This window comes from Brachionichthys hirsutus, unplaced genomic scaffold (genome assembly GCF_040956055.1).
Source record: "Brachionichthys hirsutus isolate HB-005 unplaced genomic scaffold, CSIRO-AGI_Bhir_v1 contig_1249, whole genome shotgun sequence".
In the NCBI taxonomy this organism is placed as follows: Eukaryota; Metazoa; Chordata; class Actinopteri; order Lophiiformes; family Brachionichthyidae; genus Brachionichthys; species Brachionichthys hirsutus.
In genome coordinates this window covers 2,501-17,500 of record NW_027180984.1, presented here as the reverse complement: position 1 = coordinate 17,500, position 15,000 = coordinate 2,501, and the positions used below count along the sequence as shown (strand labels likewise).

Below are 15,000 nucleotides of genomic sequence, written 5' to 3'. Positions count from 1 at the left end.
GAGTTCATTCTTGCCGGTGAGAACCAGGAGCTGTAAATGGCGTCTGTTCTGAATGTGGTTCTGTCCTCACCGCCCCCCTGCTGCGTCTGTCTCCCCAGAGGAGGACTTCCTGCTCTCCCAGGCTGCTTTGCTGGAGCAGGTTGGTAACTTGCAGCAGCTGCTGGACAGTAACTACATCAGAGGTGAGCGTCGCCAGGCAGGAAGTCGATGATTGCATTCGGCCTGGAATCGGATTCTGGATCAGGTGTCGCTCCACGTGCGTCCCCGACTGCACGCCGTAGTCCGTGCTCCGCTTTAGCCACGTCCGTTTGAACATCCCGGCGGGTGCCGCGGCTTAGAGAGAGAGGACGGTGGTGGTGCGTTGCCGTGACGACGTTCAGCTGCATCTGTTGTCTTTCCGTCCACAGACGTCCCTGAACACGCCACCAAGCTGCAGCGCCTGTCACAGATTCACATCAAACAGCAGGTAAGGGGTCTCTGTCCCCGCCTCTGTCCCCGCCTCTGTCCCCGTCTCTGTCCCCGTCTCTGACCCAGTTCATATAGCGGACTCCTCCATGTCCTCCTTCTCGGACCTGCAGGACCAAACTGAGGCCCAGTCCCTGGAGGTGAACAAGCTTTTTGAGGAATACAACAAAATGGTACGCTGCCATTTTCAGCTTCTTATTTTATTTCCACTTAATAAAAATGTCTGATTTCATCCCCTCCTTCATCAATGATGCGATTGGCTGCTGTGACATAGCTCCTCCCACTCAACCCTGACCTCTGATTGGCAGATGTTTCTGCTGTCCAAGCAATTCACCCAATGGGACGAGGCCCTGAGGAAGGTGGAGGAGGCCGAGGGCATCCGGCCGGTGGAGTCGCTGCTGTAGACGCACGCTACTGAGGATGATGAGGACGAAGGAGGCTAGCGGCGCTGATCTACTGGTCATGTATCAGTGACAGTCACGTGACCTGCTCTCCTGCCCTCCCTCTCCCGATCTGGATGCCTCCTGACATGTACAAACTTAATGAGCTTTGTTCTTTCCTGTGTTTTTGGTTTTAAATGACAATAAATGTTACTTTGTTCTTACACTATTCTGGTGTGTGTCTGTTGTGTCTTTAATCCCACACGCAGATTCAAGAGGCCAGAGATGACGCTTTAGAAGAAAATCATCTCAATCTCGTTTTCAGTTTGTTGAAATAATTCTTAATAATCAGTTATATGACTATGACTTTTAGCAATATTGAAACGACTACATTCGCCTCCACGGAGTGACCGTCCGGTGACGTCAGAGGCAACGGGCAAGCTCACGACAAAGATCGTCTATTATGGGATGCCTCCAGTGCTTGAACTATCACACTTTAAACCTGACTCCGCAACATGGAGGCTCTCCTCGCTCTATCTATTTTATGATCGTAAAATGATATAGTCCTTCAGTAGTTGTTGTAAATCACATTCACGACAGACTAACGCACACTCGATAACATATTAAAATAGATTATATTTATTATCTTATATTTATGTAATAAACAGGCTCAACACATAACACTGAACTACACATGTCACCACATGCACATAAGGAAATGAGAATGTTCACTGAGTCGTGTGTTTTTAATAAAGATAGTGGCTGTCCTATGACCTTGTGCATATGATGTGATGTGCTTTATTTTGGTGTTTCCTGTACAAACGGAAGTGTTTTATTTTGAAAACGAAATGGACGTAAAACGTCTGATTCAGGGATTAACAAGAACCACTTTTAACACAAAAACACTTTAAAGAGGGTAACAAAGCGAGTTTAATCAGAATACATGTTTAGAAGCATCATAATATTATTTTATCCAACGAGTTCGGATAGAATCAGTGCTCGGTCATCTGCAGCATAGACGATCTTTGGCTGGACGGGCCAGCCGGAAGGAGGCGGGAGGGACTCTCCGGTGGAGGAACAGCGGGCCGACCGTCATGGACAGGACGGCTGTGGTGAAGGTCGGGGCGGCGGCCAGCGCCAGCGTCTGCGCCCTGCTCGGCGGCGTCGTCCTGGCCCAGTACGTCGTCGCCAAGAAGAAACGAGCGGGCAAGAAAACCCGGATCATAGAGATGGTGAGTGAAGCTAGCCGGGGCTGTAGCCGCGGGAGGAAACTAGCTAGCGGAAACAGGAAGCAGGCGTGGTTGACCTTCACAATAAAAGCGCTCGAAAGTTGTCACCTTTCGAGCGCGCTATTCGTTATTTTGTGTATTTGTTGAACTTGGACTGCATTTTGTGATGCAACAGATAATCCGATCGAGCCATGCTAGCTGTAGCACACTTAGCTCAAAAGCACATTTTATTCCTGAAGTCATGGAAACGTAGTTTGCGCCTTGGCTGGTCATCAGATTTAATACAGTATGTTGTACTCAACTACAAGCAATTAACTGTTTTAATTAAATACATTGTAGTAACGGTGTTATTCAACCAATGCAACGCTTTTATTGTGTGAAGCGTTCAGGAAATGCGGCTCTGCGTGCTTTGTCATCTTAAAACGTCAGCTGTTTCTGGAGGTCCCTGCAGAGCGCCTCCGGGGGGGGTACCGGAAGGGGCAGCGTACCCGGTCCTTTGCGCATCCAGCTCCCCTCTGGCTCTGTTTATGCAAGCTAACATGGCTATCTAGAAACCCGGTTCTGCTTAAACAGCCCGATCAGCCTCCAGCACCAATCTGTGTTTCTTCGTTGTGCTTTCCCTTCCTCTGCATGTCCTGTAATCTGGCTAATGGCGTGCATGTTCTCCATGCAGAGTTAGCGGGGCCTGCGCATGGGGCTAACGCTAAGTTACACAGGCCTGGAGTGGAACAGAACGCCTGCTGGACTCATCAGAACCGCTCTTTGTGGATTTGGGCATGGCCTGGTGGAACGGGGGCGCGTGCCGGTTATTGTGGCGGCGCGTAACCGGAGAGGATTGACCTACTTTTGAGGAGCTGTGGAATGCGAGGCGGTCTAGGCCAGCAGAAACGGGGACCCGGTTGACCCGGGTTGTGTTGCGTTCATGACGGCGGCGGTTCTGAGGGGAGCAGTTTGTGAATCCTCGTTCGGCTAGGACTGAGGGTCAGCGTTGGGTCCAGTTTGAGAGTTCCAGATTCACCCGAGACTTGTGGCGTGTTCTCCCCGTGTCTACGTGGGTTCTCTCTGGGCTCCGCCCACGACGACGTTCGACGGTCTCGTGTCTCTTTCAGTGTCAGAGAACACGGAACATGACCCTAATTAACCTTTAATCCGCCAGCGAGCGCGACCGTCAAACGGGTTTTGGTTTGGTTTTTGTTCTTCCCGTTCTTGTGCAACGAGCTCGGTAGTTTTAGGATAACGTCTACGTAGCTTTGTGCAAGACGAGGTCAAAGATCAAACCGAGCCGGTCCCCTGGGCTGCAGTGGCCGAGCAGGCCGGATGTTGGAAACGTGATTAACCCTTGTGTTACCCTTCATAAAAGTTCCATCCATGATTCTTCAAGCGGACAAAAATGTCCACCCGGCATTTATTTCTTTGTAAATGTCTCTCTTTGTACTTACTAGTCTCTAAATATTTCAGGTGACTCATATGGAGTTGCACTGAATAACTTTTGACATGGAACATTTAGTTGTAGCACAAATCATTGAGGGTGTCCAGCAATATCGCTGCTATTGATCTATTGATCTATTGATCTATTGATTCCATCTACCGGTATCTACTTTTGGTTTATGTCAGACACTTTTCTGCCTCTGAGTCAGTGTTTGTTACAAGAACCTGCTCAAGCTTAGTGTGTGTGTGTGTGTGTGTGTGTGTGTGTGTGTGTGTGTGTGTGTGTGTGTGTGTGTGTGTGTGTGTGTGTGTGTGTGTGTGTGTGTGTGTGTGTGTGTGTGTGTGTGTGTGTGTGTGTGTGTGTGTGTGTGTGTGTGTGTGTGACACAGACATGATGTACGTGTTCAGACTCAACCAGACATTAAAATGCTGCAGGATTCCGTGCTTGTTTTTACATGTGAACAAATGTGTGAGGTCATCACTGAGGCAGCATCGCATTAAACGCTGTACATGCATTACTTCATATATACATTAAACTGTTAATATCTGTGAGTATGTATTTGTGAGCAGCAGTATGGCTTTATGCAGAGGAAGTAGCGGTGTAGCGTCCCCTGCAGGACAACCCGTACGTATTTAAACGCTATACGTTACGTTACGTTACACTGACCCTTGACCTGAGTCGTGCTATTTGCTACGTGTGTGTGTGTTGTGTGTTGAAATGTGCGTGTGCTGAGGTGAGTGCGTCCTCCATGATGGATTCTCAAGGTTCTAGGGGTCAGAGGTCACATTACTGAAACCGGGTAGATTACAGTTCAGCATCTATTTATACTGAACCGTGTGTGTTTGTGTTAAAGCATGTTGACATGAGTCAGCTGAGGGTGTGTGTGTGTGTGTGTGTGTGTGTGTGTGTGTGTGTGTGTGTCAGCCTCTGGCAGAGGGCGGGGCTATGCTGTCTCGTCTATTTTGGGCAACGCCCCTGACTGTTGCCGTGGATATATAAACCCTCCGCAGCCGCTGGATCTTTTCCTCACTTTTTCTGAAACCACGACAACAACCTCGCGGTAAGTGTGTGTGTGTGTGTGTGTGTGTGTGTGTGTGTGTGTGTGCGTGCGTGCGTGCGTGTGCATGTGCTGATACTCCACGCTGCAGCTGTTCATCATGACTACCAGAAAGACATTTATACTTTGCACCAAGAGATTATTCGACCGTAAACGTGACTTTTCCTGCTTGTCAAATAAATCCAGACTTCCGGCTTCGTTGATTCTGGAAGATTGAATCCGACTCTCGAAGAGGATTCGTGCAAAATCCCCCCAAAATACACATCAGAGGTCTCTGAGTGTGACGCAACACGTTTGTGTCGACGTGACGTAGTTTGAGCTGCAGATTTCAGCGCCGTCAGGTGAACGCACCTTTAACACTCAGCTGTGTTTTCCTGCTCGACCGGCTTCGACTTCCTGGACCGCGGCGCCGCTCGGCCGACGGCGGCTCCCTCGGGAGAACCTCGTTCCTCCTCGCTGGTTTTCGTTGTTTGTCACGAGGCCTGGCGCCGTGAAGCTTGCGGTTCGTTTGTGTTGTGGTTCTGCCGGCGGTTCAGAGGGAGTCAGAGAGCCGCTCTGAAACCCGACGCCGCTTACGTAAGGCTGCTGGAAGTCTAGCCGCGTGGCGGCGCTTCGTGTTACATCAGCACGCCGTGCGTGTATCGTCTCCACTGCACCTGCACGTGTTTTCCTGCAGGGCAGGAATTGTTCCTTTGACCCTCTGGCCTCGTTTAAAATCACTTTTTACTGCCCACTCGGCTTCATGGATGGAAACGGAAACGGATGCCGATGCTATAAGGTTAACGTAAAGTCACCGACCGGCTTCTTTAGGGTCCATCGTGAAAGCCAGACTTCATCTGCGTGACCTCTGCAGCAGCCTGCGTGACCTTTACAACGGCCTGCGTGACCTCTGCAGCCCAAGCCCGGGTTCTCCTGTAGTTTCAACCAAAAGAAAGCCGAAATGTGTGTCTCTATGAAACTAGGAGTGTCTCCCCAAACCGGGCCGGGGGCCGCGGTTCTCTTCCTGTTTCCGGTCTGAAAGCTGAATTGGATCTGAATTGAGCCTCTCCCCCACAGATGCCCCAGTTTGACAAGACAACAGTCCACATGAGGGACCCCGAGAGGGTGGAGCAGATTATCTGTGACCTCATCAAGGGAGGAGCCTCCAAACTCCAGGTAGAGTCCTCTGAGTCCGTGTGGTGCTTCAGCACCCCCTAGTGGTGGCGCTCGTTGGTGAACTCGGCCTTCTCGCTTCTATTCCAGGTCATCACAGACTTCGACATGACGTTAAGCAAGTTCGCCGTCAACGGCAAGCGCTGCCCGACGTGCCACAGTGAGTAGAGGCGGAGTCACGCCGCGCTGTTCTGGCCCCGCCCCCACCCCCCGGAGGCTCGTCTCAGGCTCTCCCCGTCGCTTTGCAGACATCATCGATAACTGCAAGCTGGTGACGGACGAGTGTCGGCAGAAGCTGCTGCAGCTGAAGAACAAATATTACCCCATCGAGATCGACCCCCACCTGACCACGGAGGAGAAGTTCCCCTTCATCGTGGAGTGGTGAGGGCTCGTCTTCTTCTGCTTCCGCTCGCAGCGGCAGGAGAGAGCAACACCGTCTGGCGTGTGTCTGCAGGTACTTCAACTCGCACAAGTTACTGGTGGAGCAGCGGTTAGAGCGGGGCAAACTGTCAGAGGTGGTGAGGGAGTCTGACGCCGCACTCAGGTACCCACTCACCTGGAAAGAGGAGGACATAGCTGTCTCTTCGCCGTGTCTCTCACCGTCTGGTCTCTGATCGTCTCCCTGGCAGGGACGGCTTCGAGCAGTTCTTCCAGCGTCTGCAGCAGCACGACGTTCCCGTCTTCATCTTCTCCGCCGGCCTGGGCGACGTCCTGGAGGAGATCCTGCACCAGGCCGGCGTCTACCACCCCAACGTCAAGGTCGTCTCCAACTTCATGGACTTCGACGACGACGTGAGTCCGGCCGGCCTCGAAGCCGGGCTTCGATCAGGAGACGGCCGGTCCCAGATAATCCAGATCCCAATCTGCTGTGGGAATGTTTGGCCCAGATTACCCGAGGCTGCGCGGACTTTAACGACCCGACCCGTCCATCCCAGTAAACCGCTAACACGGTCGCCAGGCCGCGCAGGCTTCGTCTGTTGTGTGATTGGCTCTTCACCCCGCAGGGCATCCTGAGAGGCTTCAAAGGTGAGCTGATCCACGTGTACAACAAGCACGAAGGCGCTCTGAGGAACACGGAGTACTTCAAGCAGTTGAAGGAGTACTGCAACGTCATCCTGATGGGCGACTCCCTGGGAGACCTCAGCATGGCCGACGGCGTGCCCAACGTGGAGAACATCCTCAAGGTCGGCTTCCTCAACGACAAGGTACGACGGAGTCCGCGGGCCGTTAGCCGTAGTCCGCGGGCCGCTCGCCGGAGTCCGCGGGCCGTTAGCCGGAGTCCGCGGGCCGTTAGCTGTAGTCCGCGGGCCGTTAGCCGGAGTCCACGGGCTGTTAGCTGTAGTCCGCGGGCCGTTAGCTGTAGTCCGCGGGCCGTTAGCCGGAGTCCACGGGCCGTTAGCCGTAGTCCGCGGGCCGTTAGCCGTAGTCCGCGGGCCGTTAGCCGTAGTCCGCGGGCCGTTAGCCGTAGTCCGCGGGCCGTTAGCCGTAGTCTGCGGGCCGTTAGCCGTAGTCCGCGGGCCGTTAGCCGTAGTCCGCGGGCCGTTAGCCGTAGTCCGTTGCCGGAGCACGGTTACTTCCGACCAACATAAAAGCATGCAGCCATTTTTTTTTTACCTCCCATCGTTTTGCCTTCTCCTCTGGTCCCCCTGCAGGTCGAAGAACGCCTGGACAAATATCTGGACTCGTATGACATCGTCCTCGTGAGGGATGAGACTCTGGAAGTGCCCAACGCCATCCTCCAGAAGGTTCTATAACTCCTCCCACTGGTCATCAGCCCCTCCTCCAGACCGCTAACACCAACTTACACCTTTTTCATTGGTCCAGAGTGGCCAATGTTTCACCTCTTCCACGGCCCCCCCCCTCCAGCGCAACCTGTAAAATACAGCTTTTAAAGACATTTGGCGCCCCCTAGTGGAACTGTTTAAAAGTCCCCGCTTGTCTCTCGTGTGTCTCGTCTGTTTGTTCCTGATGTTTGCGATAAAGAAGTAACCAGAAGTAAGATTTATTTCTATTTTATAAACACCAGCTCCATCTTTAAAATTCAATATTTTAATTCATAGACTTATTTATTGTGGCGGTATGTTTTATACATCATAAAACCGGTGCCCGCAGATTGAGCTGCTCCAGATCGCTGATGAGATCAAAGGGTGCGGTTTACCATGAGAATGAACCGATCAGTGATCAGGAGAAAAGCACTTTACCTTCTGTGACACCAAGCTCTAGTCGTGATGCGTCTTCAGCCTCATGGTAGCGCGTAGCAGAAGTTTAAAGGAGCAGTTCCACTCGTCGTCATGCAGAAGGACGTGTCGTGGAGTTGGTGAAACATTTCTGGAGCGTTGCAGGATTCTCCTGAACAACCAAAGAGGATGGGGCAAAGCGAGCGATCCAATCAGCGCCACTGGTTTGAGCTCGTCCCTTCTGGGTGAACTGTCCCTTTAAAGGAGGGACGACTGCTCGTGGTCTTAGGTGAGGACAGAAAGAGAACTCCAGAATAAATGAAGCCCCGCCTTTAATCTTTGTATTGATCAGAAAGTTAAAATATCACGTGTTGAATGTTGTCCTAATTGTGCTGCTATGACCTGCATGTTGCCTTTTCTTGTTAAGTTTGTCAAAGAAATGGAAGACTAAATATATACATATACACACACATATATATACATATATATTTGAAATGCGGGGGCTACTGTATATGTGGGCGTTATATATAAATGTATATTGTTTGTCTGAATTCGGAGAGCTCTCAAGTTCGGACTGGTGTGTTGTATTTTTATAAGAAGTTGGCTTCCTGTTTACTTTGGTGGTAATATTTCAAAAAAGTAATAAAATGTTGTGACTGGATCTGAAGATTTGGAACCATAAACATTTTAATAATATTCAAAGGTGCAAGTATTCGTGTTTGGTGCGTAGACAACATGCCCGAGCGTATTATTGCTTTAATCGTCGCGTCTGCCTTGCGGGTAACGGGTTCTGCTGGAGCCTATCCCATCCCGCATGAGACGCCAGCTCATCGCACTGCCGCGTCTTAAACATCAAAAAGTCCAGTTTCATCTGCAGTACCACGACCCACCCCTAGAGGAGCGAGTAGCAGAAGACAGAACCCGGTCAACGTGGCATCTCCTATACTCAATCTGATCCCTGTTGTGATGTGGCTCGTTGGTCTAGGGGTATGATTCTCGCTTAGGGTGCGAGAGGTCCCGGGTTCAAATCCCGGACGAGCCCTCGCTTCCTTTTCGACCTGAAATTAGGTTGGAGTTTTTTCTCATTTCATGAATACTTGTGATGAAAAAACAAAATCAATGAGTATCAGGGTGGACAGTAGAGCAGCGCTTTAATAATGTCATTAATTGTATTTATTTTTAAAATCTAACTCTCATTATGTGGTTGATAATTAACCCTTTAAAGCCAAATGTATCATATTTGATGCACTTGGCCTTTCAGGATTTTGAGATTTCTACATGATAAGTTTGACATTTCCCCCCCCAAAAAATCAGACACATGCATCTGCATGTTCAATGTGAAAAATTCCGGATTTAGCAATGACTATACAAAAAATTAAGGCACAAATATCTTTATATATATATTTTTGTACCAAGGTTCCATAACAATCTTAATTTCTCAAAATTGTATTTTCCTGGCAAAGGGTTAACAGAAAGTAGTTATATTCATAGACGGAATTGGAAATAGCTTTCCTACTTCTGCTTTGTACATTAAAATGATTCTCATCTTCAACAAACCCTCCGACAAAACCTTTCAGAGTATAGGATAGAATAAATTTGTGAAATACACACCTCATTAAATGTAAGCAAATGACGCAATTAAATATTCATACATTTCTTGTAAGTTCCAGAACAGAAATCTGAACAAAAATAGTCTTAAACTGATCGCCTCTTCGTCAGCAGAGAGAAAGAGGACGATGACGTTGCTGCAGGTCGAGTCTGCAGTTCACCAAGTCGCCTGTAGATGTCAGTAAAACATCACAAGTTCAGGCAGCAAAAAGACAGCCAGTCAACGTGGCGTCGACTGTAACTCCAAAACTCCTGCTCAAGCGCAACATCTGTACGGCTCGTTGGTCTAGGGGTATGATTCTCGCTTAGGGTGCGAGAGGTCCCGGGTTCAAATCCCGGACGAGCCCTACAAGTACACTTTTTAATTGATAATCCACAACAAACAATTGATATTTAAATTTAAATCTGCAATCCATAGAAATAAAGTGAAAACTGAAATAAATAATTTACTGTATGTCGTACATTTTACCAGCTGAAGTATATTTTCCATTTTATTTTTGCAGTAGTTTAGTTGAGGATGACGATGCAAAGGACAGGGTGAAGTGGAGAAGGTTGATTCGCGACCCCTAGTACTAGTACTAGTAGCAGTACTAGTAGCAGTAGCAGTAGTAGTACTAGTTACTAAAAGCGTAGTACTAAGGTTTTTAGCTGGAAATCAGGAGAAACACAATGTCCTCTTAAAACTCTATCTCCCAGCAGCCCACCCACTTCCGTTCATGCGCACAAGCGCCGGCTTTCCGTAGCGCGTCAGTGTCATGACAACAAGACGATGGCAGCGAGCAAGAGGCTGAGAATGTGATTTCTTGCGTGACCTTTGGCTTTTAAGGACCGGCTCGTGCGCGTCAAGGTAAGACGTGACTTTGGCGCTCAGGTGGTCTGTGTCGTCATTAGCGGGGATGACGTAACAGCAGCAGCGTCACCGGTTCTCGCCCTTCTAGCTAGTATCGAGGTGACTAGGAGAGCTAGCTTATTAGCCCCCCGAAGCTAAAGTTACGTCGGCGGGCTTTGAGCTGGAAGCTAACTAAGCTAAGCTAGTTAAGCGACTTTAAAAAGCGACCGAAGATGTGTGTGGTTAAATTACGTCACATGTTTGCCACTGAATCATAAATGACGTAGTTGTGATTACGTGAGCCCCACTGGACACGTGTCCGGTTAACGAATACGTAAAATACCGACGCCTGCGACGAATAATGACGTCATTCGACTGTTTATTTCTCGAGGATTGATCTGAGTATTTGATGGGCTTTTATTTAATCCTCGAGTATCATATTATCAGATAAAATATCAGTTTCCCCATCGACAGGTGTGCACAATCGCAAAACCACGTGACACTGCTAATAAGCGACTGGAACCATTACCTCATCAGAGGGGTCGTTGCCATGGTTACAGCTTAGCGTTGTCTTTGGAACAACTTTCAGGTTGAATAATAATTAAATCAGACGATCAAGGTGTTTTTATTCCCAGCATGCTGTCCGGCCTCAAGCTTTTTGGGATGTGTAACTTTTATGAGGTGGGCGGGGCTCCAGCACACCACGTGGCCCCGCTGAGGGTGAGCTGCTGTGTAAAATGAATGCATGGATGTATCTCATGGGGACTCCCAGCCGGGATTAGCTTCCTGTTGCACCTGCTCAGCACTTAATCTGAAGATAAGCCGCTTGCCTCCTTCCCCGGGGTCATGTGACTGGTCCTCAGGTCCGCCCACTGGTTGCAGGGGTCACTTTGTAATCCAGAATTCCTTCCGCGGGTTCGTTCACCGTTTTACTCTTTAACTTGTGCCGTATAAACGCGCCTCAGTTTATTTCTTAGCTGTGTTGAATTCCCTTTTTCCTGTTCTCTCGTTCGCTCTCTGTCCAATCAGAGGCGGCATGTCTCTGTTCAAGGCCCGTGATTGGTGGTCGGCCGTGCTTGGAGAGGGGGAGGAGTTTGACCAGGGATGCTTATGTGTTGGTGATGTGGACAACGGCGGCCCCGGACACGGTCAGTGTGTGTTTGAGCAGGAAGCGTGACGTCGTTCCATGTCCGAACGGAAGTACGTTCTTCTGTCCGACGTTCTTCTGTCAGACGTTCTTCTGTCAGACGTTCTCCTGTCAGACGTTCTTCTGTCAGACGTTCTTCTGTCAGACGTTCTTCTGTCAGACGTTCTCCTGTCGGACGTTCTTCTGTCGGACGTCCTTCTGTCAGACGTTCTCCTGTCAGACGTTCTTCTGTCAGACGTTCTCCTGTCAGACGTTCTTCTGTCAGACGTTCTCCTGTCAGACGTTCTCCTGTCGGACGTTCTCCTGTCGGACGTCCTTCTGTCAGACGTTCTCCTGTCAGACGTTCTTCTGACAGACGTTCTTCTGTCAGACGTTCTTCTGTCCGACGTTCTTCTGTCAGACGTTCTTCTGTCCGACGTTCTTCTGTCCGACGTTCTTCTGTCCGACGTTCTCCTGTCAGACGTTCTTCTGTCAGACGTTCTTCTGTCCGACGTTCTTCTGTCAGACGTTCTTCTGTCCGACGTTCTTCTGTCCGACGTTCTTCTGTCCGACGTTCTTCTGTCAGACGTTCTTCTGTCAGACGTTCTTCTGTCAGACGTTCTTCTGTCAGACGTTCTCCTGTCAGACGTTCTTCTGTCAGACGTTCTCCTGTCAGACGTTCTCCTGTCAGACGTTCTTCTGTCCGACGTTCTCCTGTCAGACGTTCTTCTGTCAGACGTTCTTCTGTCAGACGTTCTTCTGTCAGACGTTCTTCTGTCAGACGTTCTCCTGTCAGACGTTCTTCTGTCAGACGTTCTCCTGTCAGACGTTCTCCTGTCAGACGTTCTTCTGTCCGACGTTCTCCTGTCAGACGTTCTTCTGTCAGACGTTCTTCTGTCAGACGTTCTTCTGTCAGACGTTCTCCTGTCAGACGTTCTTCTGTCAGACGTTCTTCTGTCAGACGTTCTCCTGTCAGACGTTCTCCTGTCAGACGTTCTTCTGTCCGACGTTCTTCTGTCCGTCCCGTCTCACTCGTCTGCGTTCCAGATAAGCTGGTGGTGGGAAGCTTCATGGGAATGCTGCGGATCTTCTCCCCGCACGGCCTCAAGCCCAGCGAGGAAGCTCCAGCGGAAGCCCAGCTTCTGGAGGTCCAGCTCCAAAACGCCATCATCCAGGTGGAAGTGGGCAAGTTCGTCTCGTGAGTAGCCCCGGCAAAAGGTCGAAGGTCACAGAGGGGTCAATGTCGGTGTTTTTTATTTATTCGTTTATTTAAGAGGGACAGCACACATTAATAAACATTTCTGTAAATGTGCCAGAATTAGCCAAAAGGCTATTTTACATCTGTTGTCCCTGGACAGAGATTCCAAGGCCCCAAAATATATACACATGTGAAATAAGATTAATAAAAATACAGATAAAAAATAACTATCAAATAAAATAATTTGCATGCGCTTCTGCCTGGGAAAGAGGCGCGGCCCTTCCTTTGGCTCCGTGTCACGACCTCCTGGGAATTATCAGCATTCACGGCGTAGCTTGTAATAAAGTCTGAACTCATCGCACCGCTAACTGCTTCGCCTGGACGGATGCTGCAGGAAGAGGACCGGGGAAAGTAGCGTCGAAGACGAGCCGGGTTTGATATGTCCGACCTTCACCGATCAAGCCTGAAGCTGAACAGGAAACGAACAAACAGACGCCGTCGCCCTCGTCGGGCTAATCAGGAGCTGCTTTGCTGTGGAAGAGATCTCCTTCCTCCTCCAGCCTCCAAGAAACAGGAGGACCACCCAGGAATCAGCTGATCAAAGGGACCGTGATCGGGATAAGTGACCCGTAAGGAGGCTTCATTCAGGCCTGGACTTTATTTTAACGACTCTTCCTCGGCCGATGTGGGTGACATAGCGCCCGCTCCTCCCCCCACCGATCCCGCTGCAGAGGAAGCTTTCTGGGAACAGCTCCGGTGGTTTTCCTCGGGAGGCTTCCCACATCATCGCGCTGCAAGCAGAATCCGGCTCGACGGGTCCGGTTGGACGCGGTCGTGGTTTCCTGCCGGTGGGCATCCCGGAAGCCGTCCTCGGCGGAGAAGCACGTTGTAAATATTCCCGGGGCAGACCGAGGCGGGAAGACGGTGGAATGTCTCGTTCTCAACACTGAGCGGTTTTCCAGGGAAAGAAGCAAACTTGTGGGAGCCGCTCTTCCTCTCCTTGTTGTTCCGCTTCGGCGGCTGGCAGCGTTCGTTGTGCGTCCGGAAGGTGGACAGATTCCTTCCGTGCGGCTTCGCGGTGAAGAAAAATACCTCAGATCCCTCAAATCGGCATCAGTGAGACGTTTCAGCGGTTTCAAAACGTTCCCCGGCTGTTCCAGGAGCTGGAATCTGGACTCATTGGCCGGGCGGCCTGTCCAGCGGGGGCTCGAGGGGTTAATGTCTTCCCCTCTCTCCCCTCAGGTGCTCGGAGCTGCTTCATCTCGCCGTTCTCCACCCCAGGAAGCTGTCGGTCTACTCCGTTTCAGGTGAGGCGGCGTTTGGTGCACGCCATCGGTTTTTGGCGCCCCCCCCCCCCCCCCCCCGTCCTCACACACTTCCGCTTGTTGTCCCGATCCGTCCCCACGCAGGCACCGCCGGGACCGTGGAGCACGGAGACCAGTACCAGCTGAAGCTGGTCTACCAGCACAACCTGCAGAGGACGGCCTGCAACATGGCCCACGGCGCCTTCGGAGGGGTTGCAGGTGTGTACGCCCATCACACGGTGTCCCCGGAGGGGTTGCAGGTGCGTACGCCCATCGCACGGTGTCCCCGGAGGGGTTGCAGGTGCGTACGCCCATCGCACGGTGTCCCCGGAGGGGTTGCAGGTGTGTACGCCCATCACACGGTGTCACCGGAGGGGTTGCAGGTGTGTACGCCCATCACACGGTGTCACCGGAGGGGTTGCAGGTGTGTACGCCCATCACACGGTGTCACCGGAGGGGTTGCAGGTGTGTACGCCCATCACACGGTGTCACCGGAGGGGTTGCAGGTGTGTACGCCCATCACACGGTGTCACCGGAGGGGTTGCAGGTGTGTACGCCCATCACACGGTGTCACCGGAGGGGTTGCAGGTGTGTACGCCCATCACACGGTGTCACCGGAGGGGTTGCAGGTGTGTACGCCCATCACACGGTGTCCCCGGAGGGGTTGCAGGTGTGTACGCCCATCACACGGTGTCCCCGGAGGGGTTGCAGGTGTGTACGCCCATCACACGGTGTCACCGGAGACGGACTCTTCCTCAGACGAAGAGGAGGAACGTTTATCTGGGCTGCAGGCACAAAAACATCTGGAGTCTGGTGGAGGGAGAGCAGCCGGGATCTTAAAGTTCAAACTATGGCGCTCTAGTGTGCGTGTGTGTGTGTGTGTGTGTGCGTGCCTCGGTACGACTGGTAACGAGGGGGGGGGGGGGGTGAACTTCTGGAAAAACCAAGTAGGGGAAACTCTTCAGTCGTCTGCCTCCGAGAAACACACGCGCACGGGGAAACACCTTTAAAGCTGTGGCATCCCATAATAAAGGCTGCATTGTCAA

The 15,000-nt window shown here is 51.1% G+C and overlaps 2 protein-coding genes and 2 non-coding genes across 5 annotated transcripts in view; all 4 read left to right on the top strand.

Annotated features, from left to right (window-relative positions):
• The window catches only part of LOC137917061 (dynactin subunit 3-like), a 2,032-nt gene extending 966 nt beyond the window's left edge, over positions 1-1,066 (top strand). Inside the window, exons 3-7 of the mRNA XM_068759946.1 lie at positions 1-16; positions 99-182; positions 408-466; positions 579-638; positions 774-1,066. The exon at positions 1-16 is cut by the window's left edge and continues 71 nt beyond it. Coding sequence (XP_068616047.1) covers positions 1-16; positions 99-182; positions 408-466; positions 579-638; positions 774-869 — 315 coding nt within the window. The 3' untranslated portion in view covers positions 870-1,066. The remainder of the gene's footprint in view (positions 17-98; positions 183-407; positions 467-578; positions 639-773) is intronic.
• Positions 1,067-1,937: 871 nt separating this feature from the next.
• LOC137917060 (cytosolic 5'-nucleotidase 3-like) lies at positions 1,938-8,585 on the top strand. Of its 2 annotated transcripts, none has more exons than XM_068759944.1 (8): positions 1,938-2,077; positions 5,617-5,715; positions 5,803-5,872; positions 5,961-6,093; positions 6,167-6,256; positions 6,342-6,504; positions 6,717-6,917; positions 7,365-8,585. In XM_068759944.1, the coding sequence occupies exons 1-8, from the start codon at positions 1,940-1,942 to the stop codon at positions 7,464-7,466; spliced, it is 996 nt and encodes a 331-aa protein (XP_068616045.1). In that variant the 5' UTR covers positions 1,938-1,939; the 3' UTR covers positions 7,467-8,585. The 2 variants fall into 2 exon arrangements, with proteins under 2 accessions (XP_068616045.1, XP_068616046.1); XM_068759945.1 differs by lacking the exon at positions 1,938-2,077 and adding an exon at positions 4,547-4,563.
• A 274-nt stretch (positions 8,586-8,859) lies between these two features.
• On the top strand, positions 8,860-8,931 carry trnap-agg (transfer RNA proline (anticodon AGG)). Its single transcript has one exon. It is a non-coding gene; the product is annotated as a tRNA-Pro (tRNA).
• An 841-nt stretch (positions 8,932-9,772) lies between these two features.
• On the top strand, positions 9,773-9,844 carry trnap-agg (transfer RNA proline (anticodon AGG)). The gene has a single exon. It is a non-coding gene; the product is annotated as a tRNA-Pro (tRNA).
• Positions 9,845-15,000: the final 5,156 nt, after the last annotated feature.

Bases quoted from the DNA above. Each gene is read 5' to 3' on its own strand.
- LOC137917060 (XM_068759944.1), top strand. From the start codon at position 1,940: ATGGACAGGACGGCTGTGGTGAAGGTCGGGGCGGCGGCCAGCGCCAGC. The intron at 5,716-5,802 runs GTAGAGTCCTCT...CTTCTATTCCAG, and splicing joins GAGGAGCCTCCAAACTCCAG to GTCATCACAGACTTCGACAT. The intron at 6,094-6,166 runs GTGAGGGCTCGT...GTGTGTCTGCAG, and splicing joins TTCCCCTTCATCGTGGAGTG to GTACTTCAACTCGCACAAGT.